General features: G+C 43.3%; 1 protein-coding gene across 1 annotated transcript in view; it reads right to left on the reverse strand.

The window, feature by feature from the left end:
* LOC142820515 (uncharacterized) overlaps positions 1-20047 on the reverse strand; it is a 64994-nt gene that overhangs the window by 13001 nt on the left and 31946 nt on the right. Inside the window, exons 22-25 of the mRNA XM_089773282.1 lie at positions 19045-19183; positions 17389-17579; positions 15777-15902; positions 13034-13211 (exon numbers count right to left, since the gene is read on the reverse strand). Coding sequence (XP_089629408.1) covers positions 13034-13211; positions 15777-15902; positions 17389-17579; positions 19045-19183 — 634 coding nt within the window. The remainder of the gene's footprint in view (positions 1-13033; positions 13212-15776; positions 15903-17388; positions 17580-19044; positions 19184-20047) is intronic.

A 20047-nucleotide genomic window follows, 5' to 3' on the forward strand; every position in this document is an offset into this window, starting at 1 on the left:
ATAACCTCTTAAGTGCATATCATTTGCAACAAGGAGTTATAGGTCAGCTAAATTGTCTATTGAAAAATCAGACCTACTCTCGGCCAAGAGACATAGGACCTGGTCCTCTGCAGGGCTGGGTTTCTCTTTGGCCCATGAAGATGCAGCTGCAGATGAGGAAGGGCCGTGATCTTGCTGTTTCTCTTTTTTCTTTTCTGCCTGCTCTAGCTTCCCTCTGAGTGTCTCCAGCTCTTCATGAAAAGCCTTTTGCAGGAAGGCCACAGTTTCATTGTGTTCTTTCATCATTTTCTAACAAGAATTGTGAGAAACATGTTTGTAAAACACGTAATGGGTGAGATCTCTGGGAAATACAATCTCACTTTCTGTAACACTCTCACAAGTAGGGTTGCCAGGTGTCTGGTTTTTGTCTAGACTGTTATTTGGGTCCCTTGTCTGGTGGAGATGGGGGAGCGTGGGCCATTTAAAGGTGCAGCTTTTTTTGTTTTCTCAACAACTTTGGTCTCCCGCCCCCCCCCCCCTTTTTTTTGCTCAACAGAATTTTTTCCCGTTTTTTGGGGGGGAAGGTTCTGTATTTTTTGTTAAACCATCTGGCAACACTACTCACAAGATACTTCCCTGGAATAAGGCTCCAGGATCTCTCAAAAGTATTTTAGAAACTCCTTCTGTATAGCATACTTCAATTGCCATAAGATATTATATCTGGACCTCAAATCTGTCATACTATCACGGGATGAATTTCCAAACCAGTCCATATTTATTTATGGGCAATTACCAACTACTGTATCCCACTTATTTTCTGCAAATTTCATTCATCTGTACAACATGGTAACCATAAAATAATCTAAGTAATATCTTCAGCACCCTTCATTTCTAAGAGATAAAGAACTTTAAAAAAATGCATCTAATAACTTCCTATGGGGGATTTCCATTGCATATGTCCTTGTGCTGCAAAATGTAAATGTTGGGACTACAGCGTACATTCTTGATCCAGTTCCTCAGTTCTCCATGCTCCAGCTGATCCTGTAGCTTTACCCTTTCACCTGATGTTTTGCACTGGTGAGTTTCTTTTGGCTGCAGCTGCTCCGTTTGGAAATATTCTCTTTTCGATGTGGGTGTTTTGATCTGCAGAGCAGAAAGTTTTCTGTCAAGCACCTTGTGACATCCAAATCTGCACCATGTTGTCTGGGACAGATAAGGGGGAATTTTGAGCTAACCCGTTAACCATTCTGTCACAAGGATGGTTGATACAGCTCTATTCAAACTCATCTGGCTTGGCCCTTTATTTCTGAGCCAGTTTAAAAAAACGGTGGCCTCTTTAAACATAGTGATTATGTCGGAGCCCCTCACCTTCCCTAATGTTTTGGGCTATGGTGAAGAACTTAGAAGCGCAATCAGGGCCAAAAAAGGCAGGGAGTAACCAGTGGAAATAGCATTAGCACAGACCTGCTGACAGGGTGGGGCAAAGGGGGCAGATGCTCCAGGGCCTGATGATTCAAAGGGGGCTGGGGCTCCCTAGTTGTGGCCACCGCTATTGCAGCAGTGGTAGCGGCTAGAGCCTCAAGCCCTTTAAATCGCTACCAGAGCACCATGTGGCATGCTCTACGTGGCTTTGAGGGATGGTGGGGGAGGTGTGCACCATGGACCAGGCAGCACCGAAGGCTGGCTCCCCCCAGCCCTGCCCTTTCCACTTTAGGCTCTCTCCCTTCTGGGAGTGTGGAGCCAACCCCCCCCCTCCGCACGCACACACATACACACACCTTGCCCACAGACCCGTGGAGGCTGTTGGCTCCCCTGCACTAGTTAGCGTGAGAATGGTTGTTACTAGAAATGGGGCAACCAACGACAGAAAACTTGTGAGTTTCTCTTTAAGGAGACTAGAATGCCACAGAGTTGAAAGGCCCTATGGGTGGAGGTTAGCCTGGTGTATTTAGCCAGAACATGGCACATGCCCCATTCAAGTCCCATTTTGAGGGCAGATGTGCAGTTAGTTATTATAAGCCTGGCTTACTTTCCAGAGCAGTGAAGGAGGGGTATGGAAGAAAGGAAGCATTAAGCAACATCATGGTCCACTGTATTCTGAGCAGTAGAGAGCTTGTCACAAGTATTTGAACTCTGTTACCAAATGAACAGGCGAAAGGGGAAATATACATGGTATACTGTATAAATCTATAGCACATAAACTGCAGGTGTTGATTAGATATCATCACACCCTGGATATGCATTTGGTGCGATCAATTTTGTTTAAAACAAATAAAAGAAGTTCTTCTTCACACAGCGCATTGTCAATCTGTGGAACTCCTTGCCTGAGGAGGTTGTGAAGGCTAGGACTATAACAGGGTTTAAAAGAGAACCTCCATGAATTTATCTAGTTAAGTCCATTAATGGCTATTAGCCAGGATGGGTAAGAAATGGTGTCCCTAGCCTCTGTTTGTCAGAGGGTGGAGATGGATGGCAGGAGAGAGATCGCTTGATCATTACTTGTTCGGTTCACTCCCTCTGGGACACCAGGCATTGGCCACTGTCGGCAGACAGGATACTGGGCTGGATGGACCTTTGGTCTGACCCAGTATAGCTATTCTTTTGTTCTTATGTAATTCAGTTTGAAAAGATACAGGTTGTTTTTCTACCTGCATTGGATCAAGATTGCTTGAGGTATTCTCCTGAGCTTTTTTATCACACAGGAAGATTCTGAGCTGTTCTTTCAGTCCCTTTATTTTCTGCCTTCTGAATTTCTGTAGATCATGGGCTGTGAAGTCTGCTTCATCCAGAGGCTGCAGAATATACACACAGAAAGAAACAAAAGAGAAAAGTGGGTGTTTTATTCATAGAAAGAATATCTTGTTGGAGAGAAGGAAATTATTATACAATAGTGACGAAGATAATGGTTTAGCTTCTTTCATCTAGGCAATCTCAATGCGCTCTGTTAAACTAAATTAATGCAGGCTCACAATATCTCGGTAAGTTGTCTGCAGTGTTGTTGTAGCCTTTTGGTCCCAGAATATTAGACAAGACAGGTGTGACGGTGCGTTGGGGTTTTCCTGTCTCCTGCACCCCTGTAGTGGCACGACAGACTCCACCAGCCAGTAGAATAGAGGGAGTTTATTGCTTCTCCAGGATACAGCCCAGCACAGATGTCATCTGGTTACAGGAACTGGGGCTAGGAGGCCTCAGTGCCCCCCCTTGAGATGGGGGGTGGCTGGGCCCTACAATCCCAGCCCCCCTCCCTAGCTCCTTCTCCCTTGCCTCCCAGACAGCAACCTCCACACCGTCCCTTCCAGCCCTGCCCCCCAGCCAGGGGCGGCATTCCACCTTCCTTTGTTCCTCGCCCTGGGACATGCACCCCTCCCCTAGCTGTGCCCGATGGAGCTGCAGCGGCCATGGAAAGGTGCTTCTCACTTGACCCCAAGCTGCTGCTATGAAAGTTGGGGTTTGTTGTCTCTTCCCAGGGTAGCCTGTGTACTGAACCCCCATCCTCAGCCCCACCCTAAAGTAATCATTTAAATGAAGAAAGACAAAAATTAACTGAGTTAAGGACTCGAGCAATGCCAGATAAATATCCTAGTCATTAGATCATTTCTTTTCAATTTTACCTTGTTCAAAGAGTGGTCTTTCAGGCATTTAACTACTTCCAAAAACTGTGTCTCTCTCAGTTGTAATAATCTAGCAGCTTGGTTCAGCTCCAGTCCTGAAATCTTGTACTCCATGTCATCTTTCATTAGCTGTAAGATCTCCTTCATATCTTCATCAACCAGTGACTCCTGAAACAGAAAAGGCCCATGTGTTACAATGGTACAGCCACCCCGCATTACCTCAAATATTCCGCAACACCCATAAGATATAATGTGAGTACAGAACCCTGTTCCTTTTACTGGTCATTTTACTTTCTAGAAGCCTGCTCACTGAGAATGTATAGAAAAGCATAGGACCTTCAGGATCTTCCAAAATTCTATCAAATGTAGTAGGAATCAAATAATAATACTTAGCACTTATATGGCACCTTCTATCCAGAGAGCTCTAAATGTTTTACAAAGAGGATAAAGCATTATTGTCTCAATTTTATAGATAGGCAAAATGAGGTAAAGAACTGCATTTGCGTAAATGGCTTCAAATAGATAAAGTGTGGATACCTCCATTTGTGGGTGTCAACCCTAGGAGCTTGGACTGGGATTTTCAAAGGAGCCTGACATAAATCTAAACAAACAAAGTAGGTGCTCAACAAACAAAGTAGGTGCTCAACTTCCACTGAAGCTCATTTGACAATCATAGATTTAGGGGTTCACTTTCAGAAGTACTTAGCGTGCACAACCCCAGGTACAGTCAACAGGGGCTGTGAGGTCCCAGTCCTTTTCAAAATTAGAGCTTTCCTAAGTTCACGTGAAAGGCCACAAAGCATGCTAGAACTGAGAATCAACCTGAGATATCTTGAGTGTCATGCCAGTATCATATACAGTGAATCATAGTACTTTTGAGAAGATTTTGGGTGCTGTTTGGCATGTGTAAGCTGTTACAGAAATGACTATATGATATACTGTAACCTAAAATTAGCCCCCTACAATTTCTTTGAAAAGAAACAATCCCTGACAAAAATTGTGCAAATTCTCAAACATAAACACATATTTAATAACACACATGGGCTTTACATCTATATCAAGTTCCCATAGGTTTCCTTCTTCAGTCTGCATCCACAAGTCTGCTTTTTGGAACCTGCAGCTGTCTTGTAGCACTATTACTGTTTGCCGCAAGTGCCTCTGAGATAGGACAAAATATGCCACGTGCTCAATATGATTTTGCAACTTCTGTCTTTCAGCCTCCTGGATCACTTGAATTTCCTTGGCTTGCAACTAGGAAGAAAACATTGCAAACTCTTTAAGACTAGGTTCTGGGTAGAATACTGAGTGCTCTGAAGTATTAAAATTCTGTCTACAAAAATTTGAACCTAGCAGTCACAGAAAGAAATAAAATACCTCTACTGAAGGACAAGAGAATCTATAGTTAAAAGATCCTGCAGAATTCATTCTGACTAAACATAGAAACTTAATAGGGCTGAATAATCCTGGTTACCTTTTTTGTGTGGCTAATGCAAAAATCAAGTGTTTGCAAACCACAAATAATGTTACATTTGAAACAATGGTCAAATACATGTGCTTTTCAAATTACTTTATAGCACCATAAACAGAGATTAACACAACTGCAATTGTACCTTTTCTTCTGTTTGGGTTTGAAGCTCTAGTCTGAACTGTGTCCGCAAATTCCTCAATTCAGTCTCGGACTCTTCCTTTAATCCAATAAGCAAGTCCCCTTCTTTGTGGTGTTTCTGAAGAAAAGCCACAGCTTTCTCCACTTGCTCTTTCTCATTCATTCGGGCCACCTCTTGGGCCACCATTTCTCCTGTAGCTCCGTAGTGTAAGGTGTTCAGAATCCTTAGCACATCTTCTAGGCAGGTCTGTCTCTTAAGAGAGAAAACAGCGATATAGAAGATAAGTGCTGCTACATTCGAGATTTTGTTTCCACCACTGAGCTGTGTAACGCTTGAGGCAGAGTACATGATTCTGTGACCCCAAGCCTCGGACATGCATGTTCTACCCATCGCTGTCTGACTGACGAGCACTAGGGCGAAGACTATGTGTTGTGTGCACATCAAGCATGCACAGGGGTAGATGGACTCCTAAACATGGAAAAAGCACAGATGTCAATGGCCCTACAAAAAGGAGGCAGGAAGTTACTCAAACGCTGCACATGACTGGCAAACTACACCAAACACATGCATGGCTTTGGAAGGAGGAAAGATGGTTTTGTGATTAAAGCATGGGAATCAGGATTAGATCTGAATTCTGCTAAGGACTGTGTGAGAGCAACTTGCTTTCTCAGTGCCACAGTTTCCATCTGTGAAATGGGGATAATACTTCTTGCCTCTCACTATTTTCTGCCTTATTTATATAGGATAGACTCTCCAAAACAAGTACAATTTTTTACTTTGTGAATACATGCTGAGTAGCCCTATGGGAACACTAGGTACTACTGGTAATATAATTACAATAGAAGATTTATCCAGTGTTGCTCAGGTCCTTAACTCAAATAAGTTTTGTTTTTCTTAATTTAAATCATTGCTCTGGGGTGGAGTTGAGGGGTTCAGTATGCAGGCTGGCCCAGGGAGAGAGGACAACCCCAGCACTCTGTCACTGCAGCAGTATGGGGCCAGGTGAGAAGAACCTCTCCAGCGGGCACAACTAGGAAGGGGTGCATGTCTCCCAGCTGGGGGACAGACACACACATACAAACAGACACACAGACAAATTCTCAGAAACTTACAGTAGATAGCTGTCCATTTATCTACCCCTGCCCTCTGCTGGCCCAATGGGGTTAGAGCTGTCCCAGTCCCCATCTCTGGCCCCTTGTACCCCCCACAGTCATTCTACAGTACAGTATAAACTCCCTCCTGCCAGACCTCTCCCTTTCCATTTTATGAGACGCAGTTGAATTCCCTGCACATCCCATTATACTGGCACAACCAAACCCTGGCCTTTTTTAAGTTATAAGAGGAAGCTGCATACCAGATTTGGTGGTCCTAGCTCTTACCATTTAGGAGAAGTTCTTGAACAAAGAGTCACACAGACAGACAGACATTTCTAAAATATATTGTAAGATTACCATCAATAAAAATGACATCATTTTTGTCAGCAAACAGCTGTCTCAGAATTCTCCCAACAAAATCCTGCTGCCTCATCCAGTCTAACTGGAAACAAGACAGGATTGTTTCGGGCGGAGATATGAGCCAGGGACTGAAAGCATTTTGGGGAAATTCTGTGTTGAGAGATCTGAGACTCTGGGGGAGACTTAAAGGCATAAGTGGCAATTGGGCACTAAGCATCCCCAGTGAATGTCAGAGAGCTGAGTGTTTAAGTGTAACTGTGAAAATGTTGTGGCTGTGAGCTGCAGTGAGTTTTAGCCTGTTGTAGCTGAATTCTAGCAGAATCAAGTCTCTTGTATGTTTTCAAGCTCTGACAAGAAAAGGTCTGAATTTGAATGATTCTTAATATGTTCAAGGAACACTTTATATTCTCAAGGTAACATGCAGACCATAGGAAACAGGCATTAACTTCTCATGTGGAGTAGTGAGGTGGAGGAATAATTAACCAGGTATACCTGGAGTTCATTATAGAGATCCAATACTCTATAGAGACACACTTGTTTCTTAACCTCTAGCTTTACTATTTTGACTGCAGAAGCTTGTAATATTTGAGTTGCTGAGTCTGTAGTTAGCTCTGCTTCCAAAGATGGCTTTTTCTGTTGAGTAAGAGAGACTAAGATGATGAAAGTATCCAAAGTGAAAAACATAAAAGTTCATTCTACAAACCAGATTATCTTGTGATGGCTTTCCCTCACTGTACCACCAATACATAAAGTACCTTTCCAAATTTGTTGTCTGTGACTGGGCTAATTTTTGGATCAGAAATAAAATTAGTGTTTGGCAAAACTAAAGGCTGAGAATTCCCATTGGCTACGTCTAGACTGGCATGATTTTCCACAAATGCTTTTAACGGAAAAGTTTTCCATTAAAAGCATTTGTGGAAAAGAGCGTCTAGATTGGCACGGACGCTTTTCCGCAAAAGCACTTTTTGCGGAAAAGTGTCTGTGCCAATCTAGACACGCTTTTGCACAAAAAAGCCCCGATCACCATTTTTGCGATCGGCGCTTTTTTGTGCAAAACAAATCTGAGCTGTCTACACTGGCCCTTTTGCACAAAAGCTTTTGCGCAAAAGGACTTTTGCCCGAACGGGAGCAGCATAGTATTTCCGCAAGAAGCACTGATTTCTTACATGAGCTCGTCAGTGTTCTTGTGGAAATTCAAGCGGCCAGTGTAGACAGCTGGCAAGTTTTTCCGCAAAAGCAGTAGCTTTTGCGGAAAAACTGCCATCTAGACACAGCCATCATGTTTTACTGACACATGCAGTCAAGACCAGAACTTGCTTTTGCTACAGAGATCAACAAAATGAGTAAAGTGACAGCTTACTTACAGTTACATAAATAAGACCCTTGAACTCACATCTTGTTTTTTAGTTCCCTCATTTAGGGACTCTGAGATTTGCAAATCTGCACCAAGCTGTGATAAATGATGTAGGATTTCATCTAGAGAACGTAAGTGGTCTTTGGGTGTTACTAGATCCTGGCTGAGTTGTGACAACTTAATTTCTTCCCAGTGCTTCTGATGGAGACTTTGTTCAGCACGCTGGTGGCATTCAGCTAACTCCTTCAGAAACGTGTTCCATTCGCAGAATACCTCCATTTCTCTATGGCTCTTAATCCCCTGAAACCACAAGAGACACTTCTGCTTCAGCTGCTTAATGTTTAAAACCACAAAAATGAAAACAATCAATTAAACCATAGCCAAGATTTTAAACACATATGAGCCAAAAATTAAGTCCACATAATACCCCAGCGGCTCAAATTGGAAATCAGACCTCTTAAGTAAATGACTATATGTAGATATGGAAGCCTAATTTTAGATCCCTATTTTTTAAAACATTGGCCTCTATGTTTTGCATTGAAATGGTCAAAGCTTCAGGTTCCCATCGGCTTTGGGAGATATTCTACCTCTGTCGTGTGATATGAAAAAAATGAAAGCCTCTCAGAAAGGAAACCAGAAATCTCTCATTTCCTATCATCTAAGTGAAAACTTCAGGCTGACTCAGCACCAGTCTCACCCAATTTTCTTTGCATTCTTCCTTTCCCTTAGCTTTGGCTGATTCATAAAAGTAGCAGATCATGTTGATTTCTTCTGTCATTAAGGACAGCTCTAAATCCACCAGTTCGCTGGCATGCTTTGCTAAAAGAAACCTGCAGAAACATCAGAAATAAATCAAATGTGGCAAGAATGATCATACGCAGCCTTTATCATGAAGGACCCTAAAGAACTTTGCAAGCTGAAGTCCCTTCCAGTTTTAGTATTCTATGATTCTATGATACACTCTACATATGGGGAACAAATGTCACCTACCAATAGGATGTAGTGCAGCGACCTGAAGGAACATCACTACATAACACTCCAGGACAAAATGCCAAGAATACCTATATCCAATTAAAATTGCAAGGAGGGTTTTAAAAAAGAAGAATTAGCACTTCTTACCTGGTCAGAATTTCTTGCTGTATATGGGATCCCCCTGGTAAGAAAAAAGGGGGTAGTGCAGATGATAGTGTGGCAGTGGGTGCATTTTCCTGGTTTGTTACAGTCCTGAATGCCTCAGAATGAGGTGTAGATGCCTTTAAGGTGTTGCTTGAAGAGAAACCTTGAGGAGAAACCAAAGAGACGTAAAAGTCCTTTAAATTTGTCTGAATTCCTGACTCTTTTCAGCGTATTCACGCTCCCTTTCACAATTATTTCTATGAAATATTTTCAAAATATTAACATCTGTCAGTCTGCAGTACTCTGTAGCATGTCTAGTAACAGGCTGGGGCAGAAGATAACCAGATAAGTGAAGAAATCTAGATATGTTATCAGCTCATTTTAGTTTTACCTCTTAAAAGAAATGTCTCTAAACAAGTCATTTTACAGAATACATGTAATTTTGTAACAAGAGAAAATATAGTACATACCAGTCTAAGTCCTACAAGGGTCACAAACCTGGATGTAAAAGTTCCTGAAGACTTTAAGGCTTTGTCAATCAGAAAAGAAAATCTTGTTTGAGACATTTGCCTTTATATAATTGCATATAAATAAGCATCAACAGCATGCACTAGCAAGCACTAGTCCCAACATTTGATACAAGGCTCATTCAATCTAATTTCCATTGTAGAGAAGATGACATAATCACGAGTGATTCACTGCATATGAAGAAGACCTGGAAGAGCACCAGTCAATTGATATTGAGCCATGGATAGATAAATCATAGAATCATAGAATTCTAGAGCTGGAAGAGACCTCAGGAGGTCATCGAGTCTAGCCCCCTGCTCAAAGCAGGACCAACCCTCACTAAGTTATCCCAGCCAGGGCTTTGTCAATCCGGGACATAAAAACCTCTAGGGATGTGGATTCCACCTCCTCCCTAGGGAACCCATCCCAGTGCTTCACCACCCTCCTAGGGAAACAGTTTTTCTTAATATCCAACCTAGACCTCCCCCACTGCAACTTGAGACCATTGCTCCTTTTTTGGCAATGTAGTTGATGTGATAGGTGCAGATTGAGTACCATTTGCATTCATCTCTAGTTAGGTAGGTCTTTTAGGATGTTCTAGCATAGATGTCCATGGTGCTTGATCTGCAAAAACATTACATTTCTTTGGTATTCATCTTAATGGGGATGACAGTTGTATCAGATGTTACAAGGTAATCATTAGATTATTATAACGGAACGGAATTTGTGAGCCCATGCTTATCTGTTCTGATTCTCTTTGCAATTTTTAGCACTCTCTGCTGTTGAATTTAATCAGAAACAAGAGACAACTAAGACGGATCTCTCTTCTTACCTTGTAAACATTATGTGACAGCTTTCTCATCCATGCCAGAAATAATCAAGTCAAGTTCATTGAAATATTGCTACAGTAATGGGAATCAATGCTGGCTTAGGAAGGAAGAGGAATGGCCATTTGATTCTTCTTGTATTAATTATTTTAATGCAGTTTTGGTATTTATATAACCACCAATTCTTTCTAAAGTGCTGACAAATCTTAAGGCTTTTTGGGCTAAGTCCACATTTTAACAAAAATCTTCAATGTGTTCCAAATAGTTTGAGGAGTGATACAGAGAGAAATTAGAAAGGAACTAAATGCTCTAGCTGCCCTCATTTAGGTCCTGATCCACCAAATTACTTAAGCATGTGCTTAAATTTCAGCCTGCGAGCAACCACATTTCTATGCATATGCTTCTCTCTTAGGCTATGTCTAGACTGCATGCCTATTTCGACAGAGGCTTTGTCGACAGTATCTGTCGACAAAGCCTCTGTCGAAAAAGAGCATCTAGACTACGGTCAGTATTGTTGAAAAAGCAAGCCACTTTTTTGAAAGAGTCTAGACACTCTTTCGAAAAAGCACAGTTTGCATGCAACAGATCTCTATCGACAAAGGCGTTCTTCTGCGTAAAGCGAGGTTTACCGCCGTTGACAAAACTGCTGCATTCTGTCGACTTACTGTCAACAGAACGCAGCAGTAGTGTAGATGAAGATATAGTTTTGTCGACAAAAGACTGCTTTTGTCGACAAAACCTTGTAGTCTAGACACACCCTTAGGGTATGTCTACACAGCAGGGCTAAATCCAAAATAAACTATGCAACTTGAGCTATGCTTATTTCGGCTTTTGGTGCTGTCTACACAGCAGGAAGTCAGAGAATAAGCACTCTTTCTCCGAATTCCCTTAATCCCTGTAAAATGAGGGTTACGGAAGTCAGAGTAAGAAGTCCTCCAGCTGGACATTATTTTGACATTATGTGAAAATAACTGCTTGTGTGTAGATGCAGACTATGTTATTTCGGAATAACTTTAGTTATTCCGAAATAAAGCTGTTGTTTAGACACATCCTTATTGACTTCAATAGGATTTAAACACATATCAGGCCCTTAATCAGCGAGTCATTCCTAGTTACTTCAATATTCATAAACCTTTCTAGTAAATAAATGACTCAGCACTGGATTGCATTAGATCTGATTAGACTGAAGCTATTACTTGGAAGAGGAGACTTTTGAAAAATTCATCATTCAACCCCAAATTTACAGTTAATGAGCTTAGCAGAGACTGTGGCTGATAAGAATTGAGAAGAAAATATTCTTGTTACAGCTCTTTAAAAAAAGAGGAAAAAAATCTTTGCATTTAAATTTGATCATTCCTATTGCGAGACTGGAAAGGATTATGAGAATTATGAGAAAGGGGCATAATAAAACAGAGGAAAGAAACAGTTATTAAATTACTTTGGAACTACCCCTATGTTTTTGTCTCTAGGTTTGCAGAGAGGCATATTCCATATTGACTAAATGTTTGCATCCTGAAATGCATCCAACATTTTGACAGCTTGTATATTTCAGCTCTGTTTGTCCATAAACAACAGTTAGAACTTTTATGTAACTAAAAGTCTGGTTCCATTACAATTTATAGTTTGAATGCTCACATGCAGGAAAGTAAAAATATAGGGAAGTAAAAACTTGGCCACTGATTTCTGCATTTGTATCAGGATTCTTGCTGACAAGCTGGAGAATGGTCTCCATTCTGCAGCAGCCCTCTGGTTACACTTCAATTTTAACAGAGGTGGAATGGACATAGATGCACACAGATTACCTAATTCAAGATTTCTCAGCCTTAAAATCTTCTAGTTACAGGGAAAAGGCCAGGTTCTTAAAGTCATCTAGCTCCTATTGGTTTCAAAGATCTTATATAGTCTAAGTAACCAAATCCATCCTTGGGTTTGAGTAAAAATGCAAAAAATCAAGTACTTTGTCACCATGCTGCTAAATCTTGTTCTCTTGCAAAAATGTGGAAGAGGAAACTGCCATCCCCCGAGTAGTGAGCACAATCTACTACTGTCTTTACGATGAAATCTCCAATAGAGACTGAAAATCTAGTTTAAAATTTAGAGCTTTTTTTCCCCCTTTGAATTTTAGCTGATGGCATTTTGATATTTCTGACTATCTGGAGTATTGCAAGAACATTATTTTGATGAAAGCTGACTGTTTGCTCCTCGAAATTTCCAGAAGGATGGGGAATTGCAAGGAAGAGTGTACACACAATCCCCTTCAATTTCTGAATAGTCTAATAAAAGATTATCTGAATTTTACAATCTTTTATAAATGATGTTTATGGTTGCAAAGTCAGGCTCTGATCCTGAAAACATTTTACACACATGCTTCATTTTACACATCTCAGTAGTATCAAAGATCTGACTCGTGGTACTCATGGCACTCCTCAAGTGAATAACATTAAGCCCATGCTTAATTGCTTGCTGAGGACCTGGAGATTCAGTTTGTAGCATATCAGAACTTATTCACTTTGGGAATAGTTTTTGAGTTGGAATCAAATGAAGTTTTTGACTGTACCTTTACCTGATTGAAGAATCAGTGTCTCGGTAGACATACCACTGCTTTTGTTTTCCTCCAGTGTCTGAGCCAGAGACTTCAGCAATGGAATCAGTTGTCGATGGACAACTCCCCGTGTACCATGGGGGACACCAGCAATACCATAAAAACTTCTCCCTTGGTAGTTCTCAAAGCATTGTACTGTCCCAGAGAGTAGAGCCTGAAAATAGCACAGGTCGAAGACAAACACACTTGCTGTTCCCATGTGAGTCATAAATACCACTGGAAATGCAGCCAGTCTCTTAATATCTCCATGCAAATCTTGTACATGCAAATCAGTTTATAACAGGACTAGGAGGTGTGTACCGTGAAACACTCTTGCCTAATCACAAATATTTTAAAAGCTTTGGGGGTTCCTAATGGGTGTGTGGCTGAGTGGTAACGGGCCCACAGATCCCATCTCTTTATACTGACCTCATTCCTGTAATGGGTTTGAAGACAAAAATTGATTTCATGTGTTTCATGTCCACTGTTTATGTGAGATGCATTTGCAAGTGCCATACAAATGGTCAAACTCTCCACTCCAACACTGCAATATAACAACCTTATTAAGGATGTAAATGCCCTTTAACATAGTTAACTGGTGAAATGGCTAAGAATTATACCAGTTAACTGTTGGTGGATTGGCAACCAGCAGCCACAGCTGAGGTCCTGCCTATCCCCCTGGCCACTCCAGCATGGCCAGGGTCCTGCCTGTACACCTGTGCTGCTTCAGCATGGCTGGAGTCTCACTTGCTCACTTGCGCCGCTCCAGCATGGCTGGGGCCAGGGTTCCACCTGCCCACCTGGGCTGCACTGGTGCACCTGGGGTTGGGGCCCCGTCTTCCGGCCCAATGCAGTCCGGGTCCTACCTGACCATCCAGCTGGTTACCCGGTGTGACGGGGCAGGCAGGCCCCGCACTGCAGGGCTGGGAGTAGCCCAGGCCCAGCTGGCTGAGCTGGCCCCGCCCTTCAGGCCCTGCTGGGCATGCTCCCAGCAGAGCCAGTATATAAAGACTGAGGGAGCCTGAGAGTAGAAGGGCCCAGGCTACAGCCCTGGTGTTCCTGTGGCAGCTGAAGCCAGAGTGGTAGGAAGCAGCCCAGGGCAAGGACTTGCAAACCCCGCTTGGTATGTATCGGCTGGATTCCCCACTGAGCAGGCAGGAGCCAGAACCCCTGCCTACAGGGCCCTGGGCTGGGACCCGGTGGAGAGGGAGGGCCCGGGTCCCCCTACCACACCTTTTCACAACTGGGGCAAACACGTCGGCCAGGAGAGGCTTTTACTGGAGCTAGACTGCAGAGACTGTATATGCCCTGAGAGAGGGGCTGAGACTTTTAGGACTTGGGGTACTGTATATGCCCAGAGGGAAGGGCCTGGGCCAGTAGAAGGGGGCTGCAACCCCTGTTAGGGGCGTACCCCTTGACACCCGGTAAGCATTTAGGTAAGCCTGGTTAACCTTTTACATCCTTAAACCTTATTGCATAGAGTAATAGACTGGAGATCAGCTGTATATATAGATGACAGATGCATGAGGAGTGAAAAGAAGCAGAAATGGAAGGGGAAGGGAAACTTCAGGAGACCAAAGAGCATAAGGAATTTTGAAATAAGGGAAAGAGAAGAAGTGTGGGTGGGGATGTCCACACATGACAACTGTCCTGTTAACTCCAATGATCATAACTTTTACCAAAGCAGCTCCAAACAGATGAACTATGTAAACTGGCCATTCAAAAGGACAGAGAGCCTGATGCCAAGCCCCTTGAAATCAATGGAAAGACTCCCACAGATATTGACAGGGTTTGGATCAGGCTCTATTTTTTTCTGGACACAGCCCTTAATTAGGACATTAGGTGAGATTTTCAAAAGCATTTCTGTGATTTAGGCGCTCACTTCCCATTAACAGTCACTGAGATTTATGTTTCTAAGTCACGCGGGGTATGTCTAGACACCAATAAAATACTGGTGGATGGCCCATGTCAACTGACTCAGGCTTGTGGGGCTTGGGCTGCAGTGCTATGAAACATCTGAGTTCAGTGAGGTGCCCGGGCTCTGAGCTCCCAGGTTTCTAGTAGGCATGGCCACACTTCATAAGAGTATCTTTGTTTAGGACAGGGGTGGGGAACCTTTTCTGGGTCAGGGGCCGCTGACCCACAGAAAAATCAGTCAGGGGCCACACACAAGTGAGAAACAAAAAACAAACAAACAAAAACCTTGCAGACGTTGCCCCTGACTGAGAAGGAGACAGATGTTCCCCACGTGCCCCTCACACTTCAGAGCCCAGGGGGTCCAGGCTAGTAGATATTGTGTGCTCCAGCCTCGCAGTAGGACAGCATGGGGCTGGAGTGCCAGCACAGATTCCCCAATTCTGGGGGGGGAGGGCTGAGCTTCGGGGGCCAGATCCAGGCAAGCCAGGGACCACGTCTGGTCCCTGGGCCTAAGGTTTCCTCTCACCCCCCCCCCCCAGTTTAGAAGGAGGATGTTCACCTGTTTAAAAAGTAGATCCAAACTGATATCTTGCCTGCCATTCTGGCTTTGCTGCCAAAATATTACATTTCTTAACTGATTTTGTATTTAGTGTACAAGTTTCAAAGTCCATGATAAAATAATTTAAATCTAAATCTTGCAACTCTCAGATATGGTGATTTGTTTTTATGGGCGTCCAATTCCATGCTAAGACTTTATTCTAAGAAAATACCAAGAGCCTGTCATTGCCGGAAAAACTGAGTAATACATAACATTATCTCAAACCTTTGCCTGTAGAGCCTGGATGCCCAATAAGTCCCTGAGATATTCCAGTCTGCTGTATGCAGATTCCACACTGACATGTTGTTTCATTATATGTTCTTGAAATTCAGCAACATGATGTAGTATGACCTAGAATAAATGTTATGAAATATTAATCAATGGGCAAGCAAGCTGCCTAAATCCAAGATGGCACTTTTCTTATGAGTAAAATACACTGGTATCTATAAAGCTTGTGTGACCATATCAATAATAGAGCATTCGGTTACGATAATCTTACCACAAAGCGATCCAGACAAAGTGCAGAGAGTTCAGGGAATATCAATAAAAATGATTAGGGGCTCTCAAGGGACTAATTTAAGAGAAAGACTGAAATAAATAAATATGGCAGGTTAGCCAAGCAGTGACGGGGGACATGTCAAAAGCCTACAAGCAAATGAAAGGTGTAAACATCATGGAGGTTAGTTTTGGACAGAATAAGCAAGAGTAATGGGGTAAAATAAAAATGAAAAGCTTCCAGACAATGAAATCTGATAGGTGCCAGATGGATGCTAGATGAATAAATGCGCAAATCAATAAAAAGAGAAGAGTCCTGTCTATTTAAATAGTAACTGGACAGGGCTACAAAGAGCATTTGACACATCATCTCTACATACATGTAACATATGATTGAAAGCTTTTGGAAAATTGATCCCCAGCAAATGGCTCTTCATGATGTAATCATGATCTCTAATTAATATGATGCCATGTGTTTTGTTAAACTGCTAACATAGAAAGGTTCTGTACCAGTCAGAACACAAAACATCTTGTTTGATAATTCCTCAGTTTAACGCCTAATTTCAGTTTGGGCATGTCTAGGAAATTATTTCAAAATAACAAAACTTGAAATAACTCCCAAAATAACAAAATCGAAATAGCATGTCCCCCCTACGGGGGAGCCTCAAAATATGTCTGAGGTAGGCTCCGTTATTGTGGACACACTACCACGACTTAGAGCCCCAGGAAGCACGGGGGAGTAATTACTTCGAATTACTCTGGGGAGTCGTTATTTCCAAATAGCAGCAGTGGAGAGTCCACACTTACGCTATTTCAAAATAACTATTTTGAAAATAACTATTTTGAAATAAGCATTATTCTTTGATGAAAGCAGAAGTACAGATTTTGAAATAACCAGCTGTTCTTTTGAAATAATGTGAACGCTCCACTTACTATTTCAAAATAAGAGGGGGGTTATTTTGAAATAACTCCCTAGTGTAGACCAGGGTTTTGACTCATAACCAGCAAAATTTCACTATCAAACAAGATTTTCTATCTCAGAGGAAACATGGCTTTATCATTAGTAACGTCATCATGCTATATTTTTCTGTACAAGTCTAAAATTAATAATCTGGGCAGCAGCTGTTTAGGGTAAATGACTTTTGTTTAATATCATGCTGCTTTCTTTGTCAGCCTAGTCTGTGGAGAAAAGAGAAGACCTTGTATGAGAGGGGAGGAGCTTGGGGAGTTAAAACTGGCTTAACAATGAATAGGTTCATTTTAAAATGTGCTTCAAAGGGAGCCCACAGTTTCCTGCAGAATATGCATAGTGATATTTAACTCAACCTAACAGTGACCTCACCTTTCTGGTCTTGAATCTCGCTGCTGTCTCTCTATTAAAGTTCTTGCTCCTTTGGCATGTTTTCTCCTTCATCTGCCTTTGTAGTCGGCCTTCCTCCAGCTGCATCTTTTTAATAAATTGAACCGTTTTTTCAATCGCCTTCCTGATCACCAGTATAACTTGCACTTCTTGCTCTTTTTCATCTCTCTCAGCTGTTAGTACAGAATGTTACCATTTACTCTCAGCCTGGGAATGGAGTGCTCTTGCCATACTGGACACTTCCCTGGCCCAGTGAGCACTATATTGAGTACAAACCAAATGCAATTTATTAAACAGCAAGGAATAGCAAGAAAAATATGGTGAAAAATGGGAAAGTTTAAAGGAAACAAGGAACCCTGCCTATAGCACAGGGAAATCACAAACCGCTGTCTTTGAGGGAAGTTCAGTCTGTCCCTTGCACGTCCCAAGCTTCCCTGCCAGGCCCTGGCTGTGCTGTGTTGATGCCATGGGTCAGACGCCTTCTCTGGTGGCGGCCACATGCCCTCAGGCTATAGGTGGTGGGATCCTTCTCCCCAGCATCCAGCCCCCTTCCCCTGGGTCTGACTTGCAAGGTCTCCTGCCTGGCACCATCTCCCGACACTGGGCCTAGGATCCCCCCTTGCTCTCCCCAGCTGCTCCCTGCTCTCAGCACCTGTATTGTGTCATGGCAGGCATCTGCTCCCCAGGCTCTAGCCCCACAGCTCCTCGTGGTAGCATATCCCTAGCTCACCGTCGGTGCAGCTGATCTGTGCTGCTCCTGTTCCCCAGCTCTACATCCAGCTCCACTCACCTTCTCTGGCCTCCGTCTGCTGTAGCTGCTCTCCCCTTAACTCTGCTCAGTCAGGGAGGATGGGATCCCCGGCTCCTGACTCCCTCATTGGTCTGCCTGGCCTGTCAATCAGGCTGATCTGGATTGCTGGCCTCTCCCCATTGGCCCTGGGGACTGTCAGTCTCAAGGCCTTGATGTCTCATTGGCCAGCTCCTTTCTTTAGCTACTGCGAGAGGGCCAACAAAAAAAAATCCCCACTCAGTTTTGGTAAGCGGTCCACAGTCCTCTTACATAGGCATGAGTTCAGTCCCAGTTCAGCCCTATTTTGAGGGGTCCAGTGGGACTTAAATATTGCACTGGTCTTGCTCTGGCCCACTGCACAGGGGTGAATTTCACACTATGGGTGTGTCTACACTGCACCGTTATTTCGAGATAACAAGCGTTATTTCGAAATAACAATGTGAGCATCTACAAAGCCATTCTGTTATTTTGAAATAATTTTGAAATAATGGATGGCTTATTCTGAAATCTGTAAACCTCATTCTATGAGGAATAATGCTGATTCCAAAATAGCTATTTCGGAATAAGGCGTGTGTAGACCCTCCACTGTTGCTATTTCAAAATAGCATCTCACGAGGACCTTTCTAAGTTATTCCTCTCCAGTGTCTCTTGGAGCTCTAAATCGAGACAGCACATCTACATTAGTGGAGCTTTTTTTTTAGGCTTCCCTGCAGTGTAGACGGGCTATTTTGAAATAAGTTATTTTGGAAGACCTATTCTGGAATAGCTTGTTTCGAAATAACCGTGCAGTGTAGATGTACCCTATGTGTAAAAGGATAGTACTTCTTTCTAAAGCCTCTGCTTCCTACCTTTACATAACAAAGATAGTTCAGAGCTCAGTAAGCTGCTCAGATTCCTGGCAGTTCTTCTTTGAGCTTCCTGAAAAGAGGATTCCTCAAGGAGATGACAGGTCTCCTCAATGTTTTTTAATGTATCCTTGTACCTTATCTATAAGAAGCAGGAGAGAAAATATGAAATAACATTACAGCCTCACCATTATCATCGATATCACCTCCCATGATGGGGAAGAAATAAAAGACCCACTTGTTCTAAAAGTTCTTATAGAGCAACAGGTAACAGGTATAACTGTAATGGTCATGTTGGGAAAATACCTTTAGAAAGAATAAGACTTTACTTTGGACTTTCTTTTCCTCCTAACCTTCTCCGTTAGCGAATAGATACACGCTCTATCCTAACATCTGTCATCTCATTCCCCATCTCTGTTGTTCCAGTCCCTTTTTCTTCCTTTGATTGCATATAGGTTGATTGATTCAAATCTCACTGATGTTATTAGGAGTCTTTCCATTGACTTCAGTGAGACTTCAAACAGATCCAGCATGAGTTTTTGCTGGAGATTACTCTGCTACTGTGAGGCAATGTGACGCAGCGGAGAGGGCCCCACCCACGCAGCCCTAGTGGGCATGCTCCCAGGGGAGCCAAGGTATAAAAGGCTGCAGCCCTGCTCAGAAGGGGCAGACCGCCGTCACAGCTGGAGCTAGCGCCCAACTTCCTGTGTCGCAGACCCGACCACCAGAGAGGGAGTCGCCAGGCTCGCTGAATGCGCCGCTGCCAGGCCCAATCTGGGCTCGACCCCAACGACGGAGCCGCCGGCCGACCCCCACGACCCAGCACCGGACCGGCCACCGCCAGCCCCGACGCTGACCGGGGAAGTGCCGCTAGCGCCACCCGACTCGCGCCGACAGGTGGGACCGTGACGGGCCGGGGGAAGGGGGTAGGAAGCGACCCGGGGCAGGGAGCTGGAGAGGCCCCGGAGGGCTCGGCGCGTTGCGGGAAGGGACCCCGCCGAGCCAG

This window comes from Pelodiscus sinensis, chromosome 25, assembly GCF_052426305.1.
Source record: "Pelodiscus sinensis isolate ZL-2025 chromosome 25, ASM5242630v1, whole genome shotgun sequence".
NCBI lineage: Eukaryota > Metazoa > Chordata > Testudines > Trionychidae > Pelodiscus > Pelodiscus sinensis.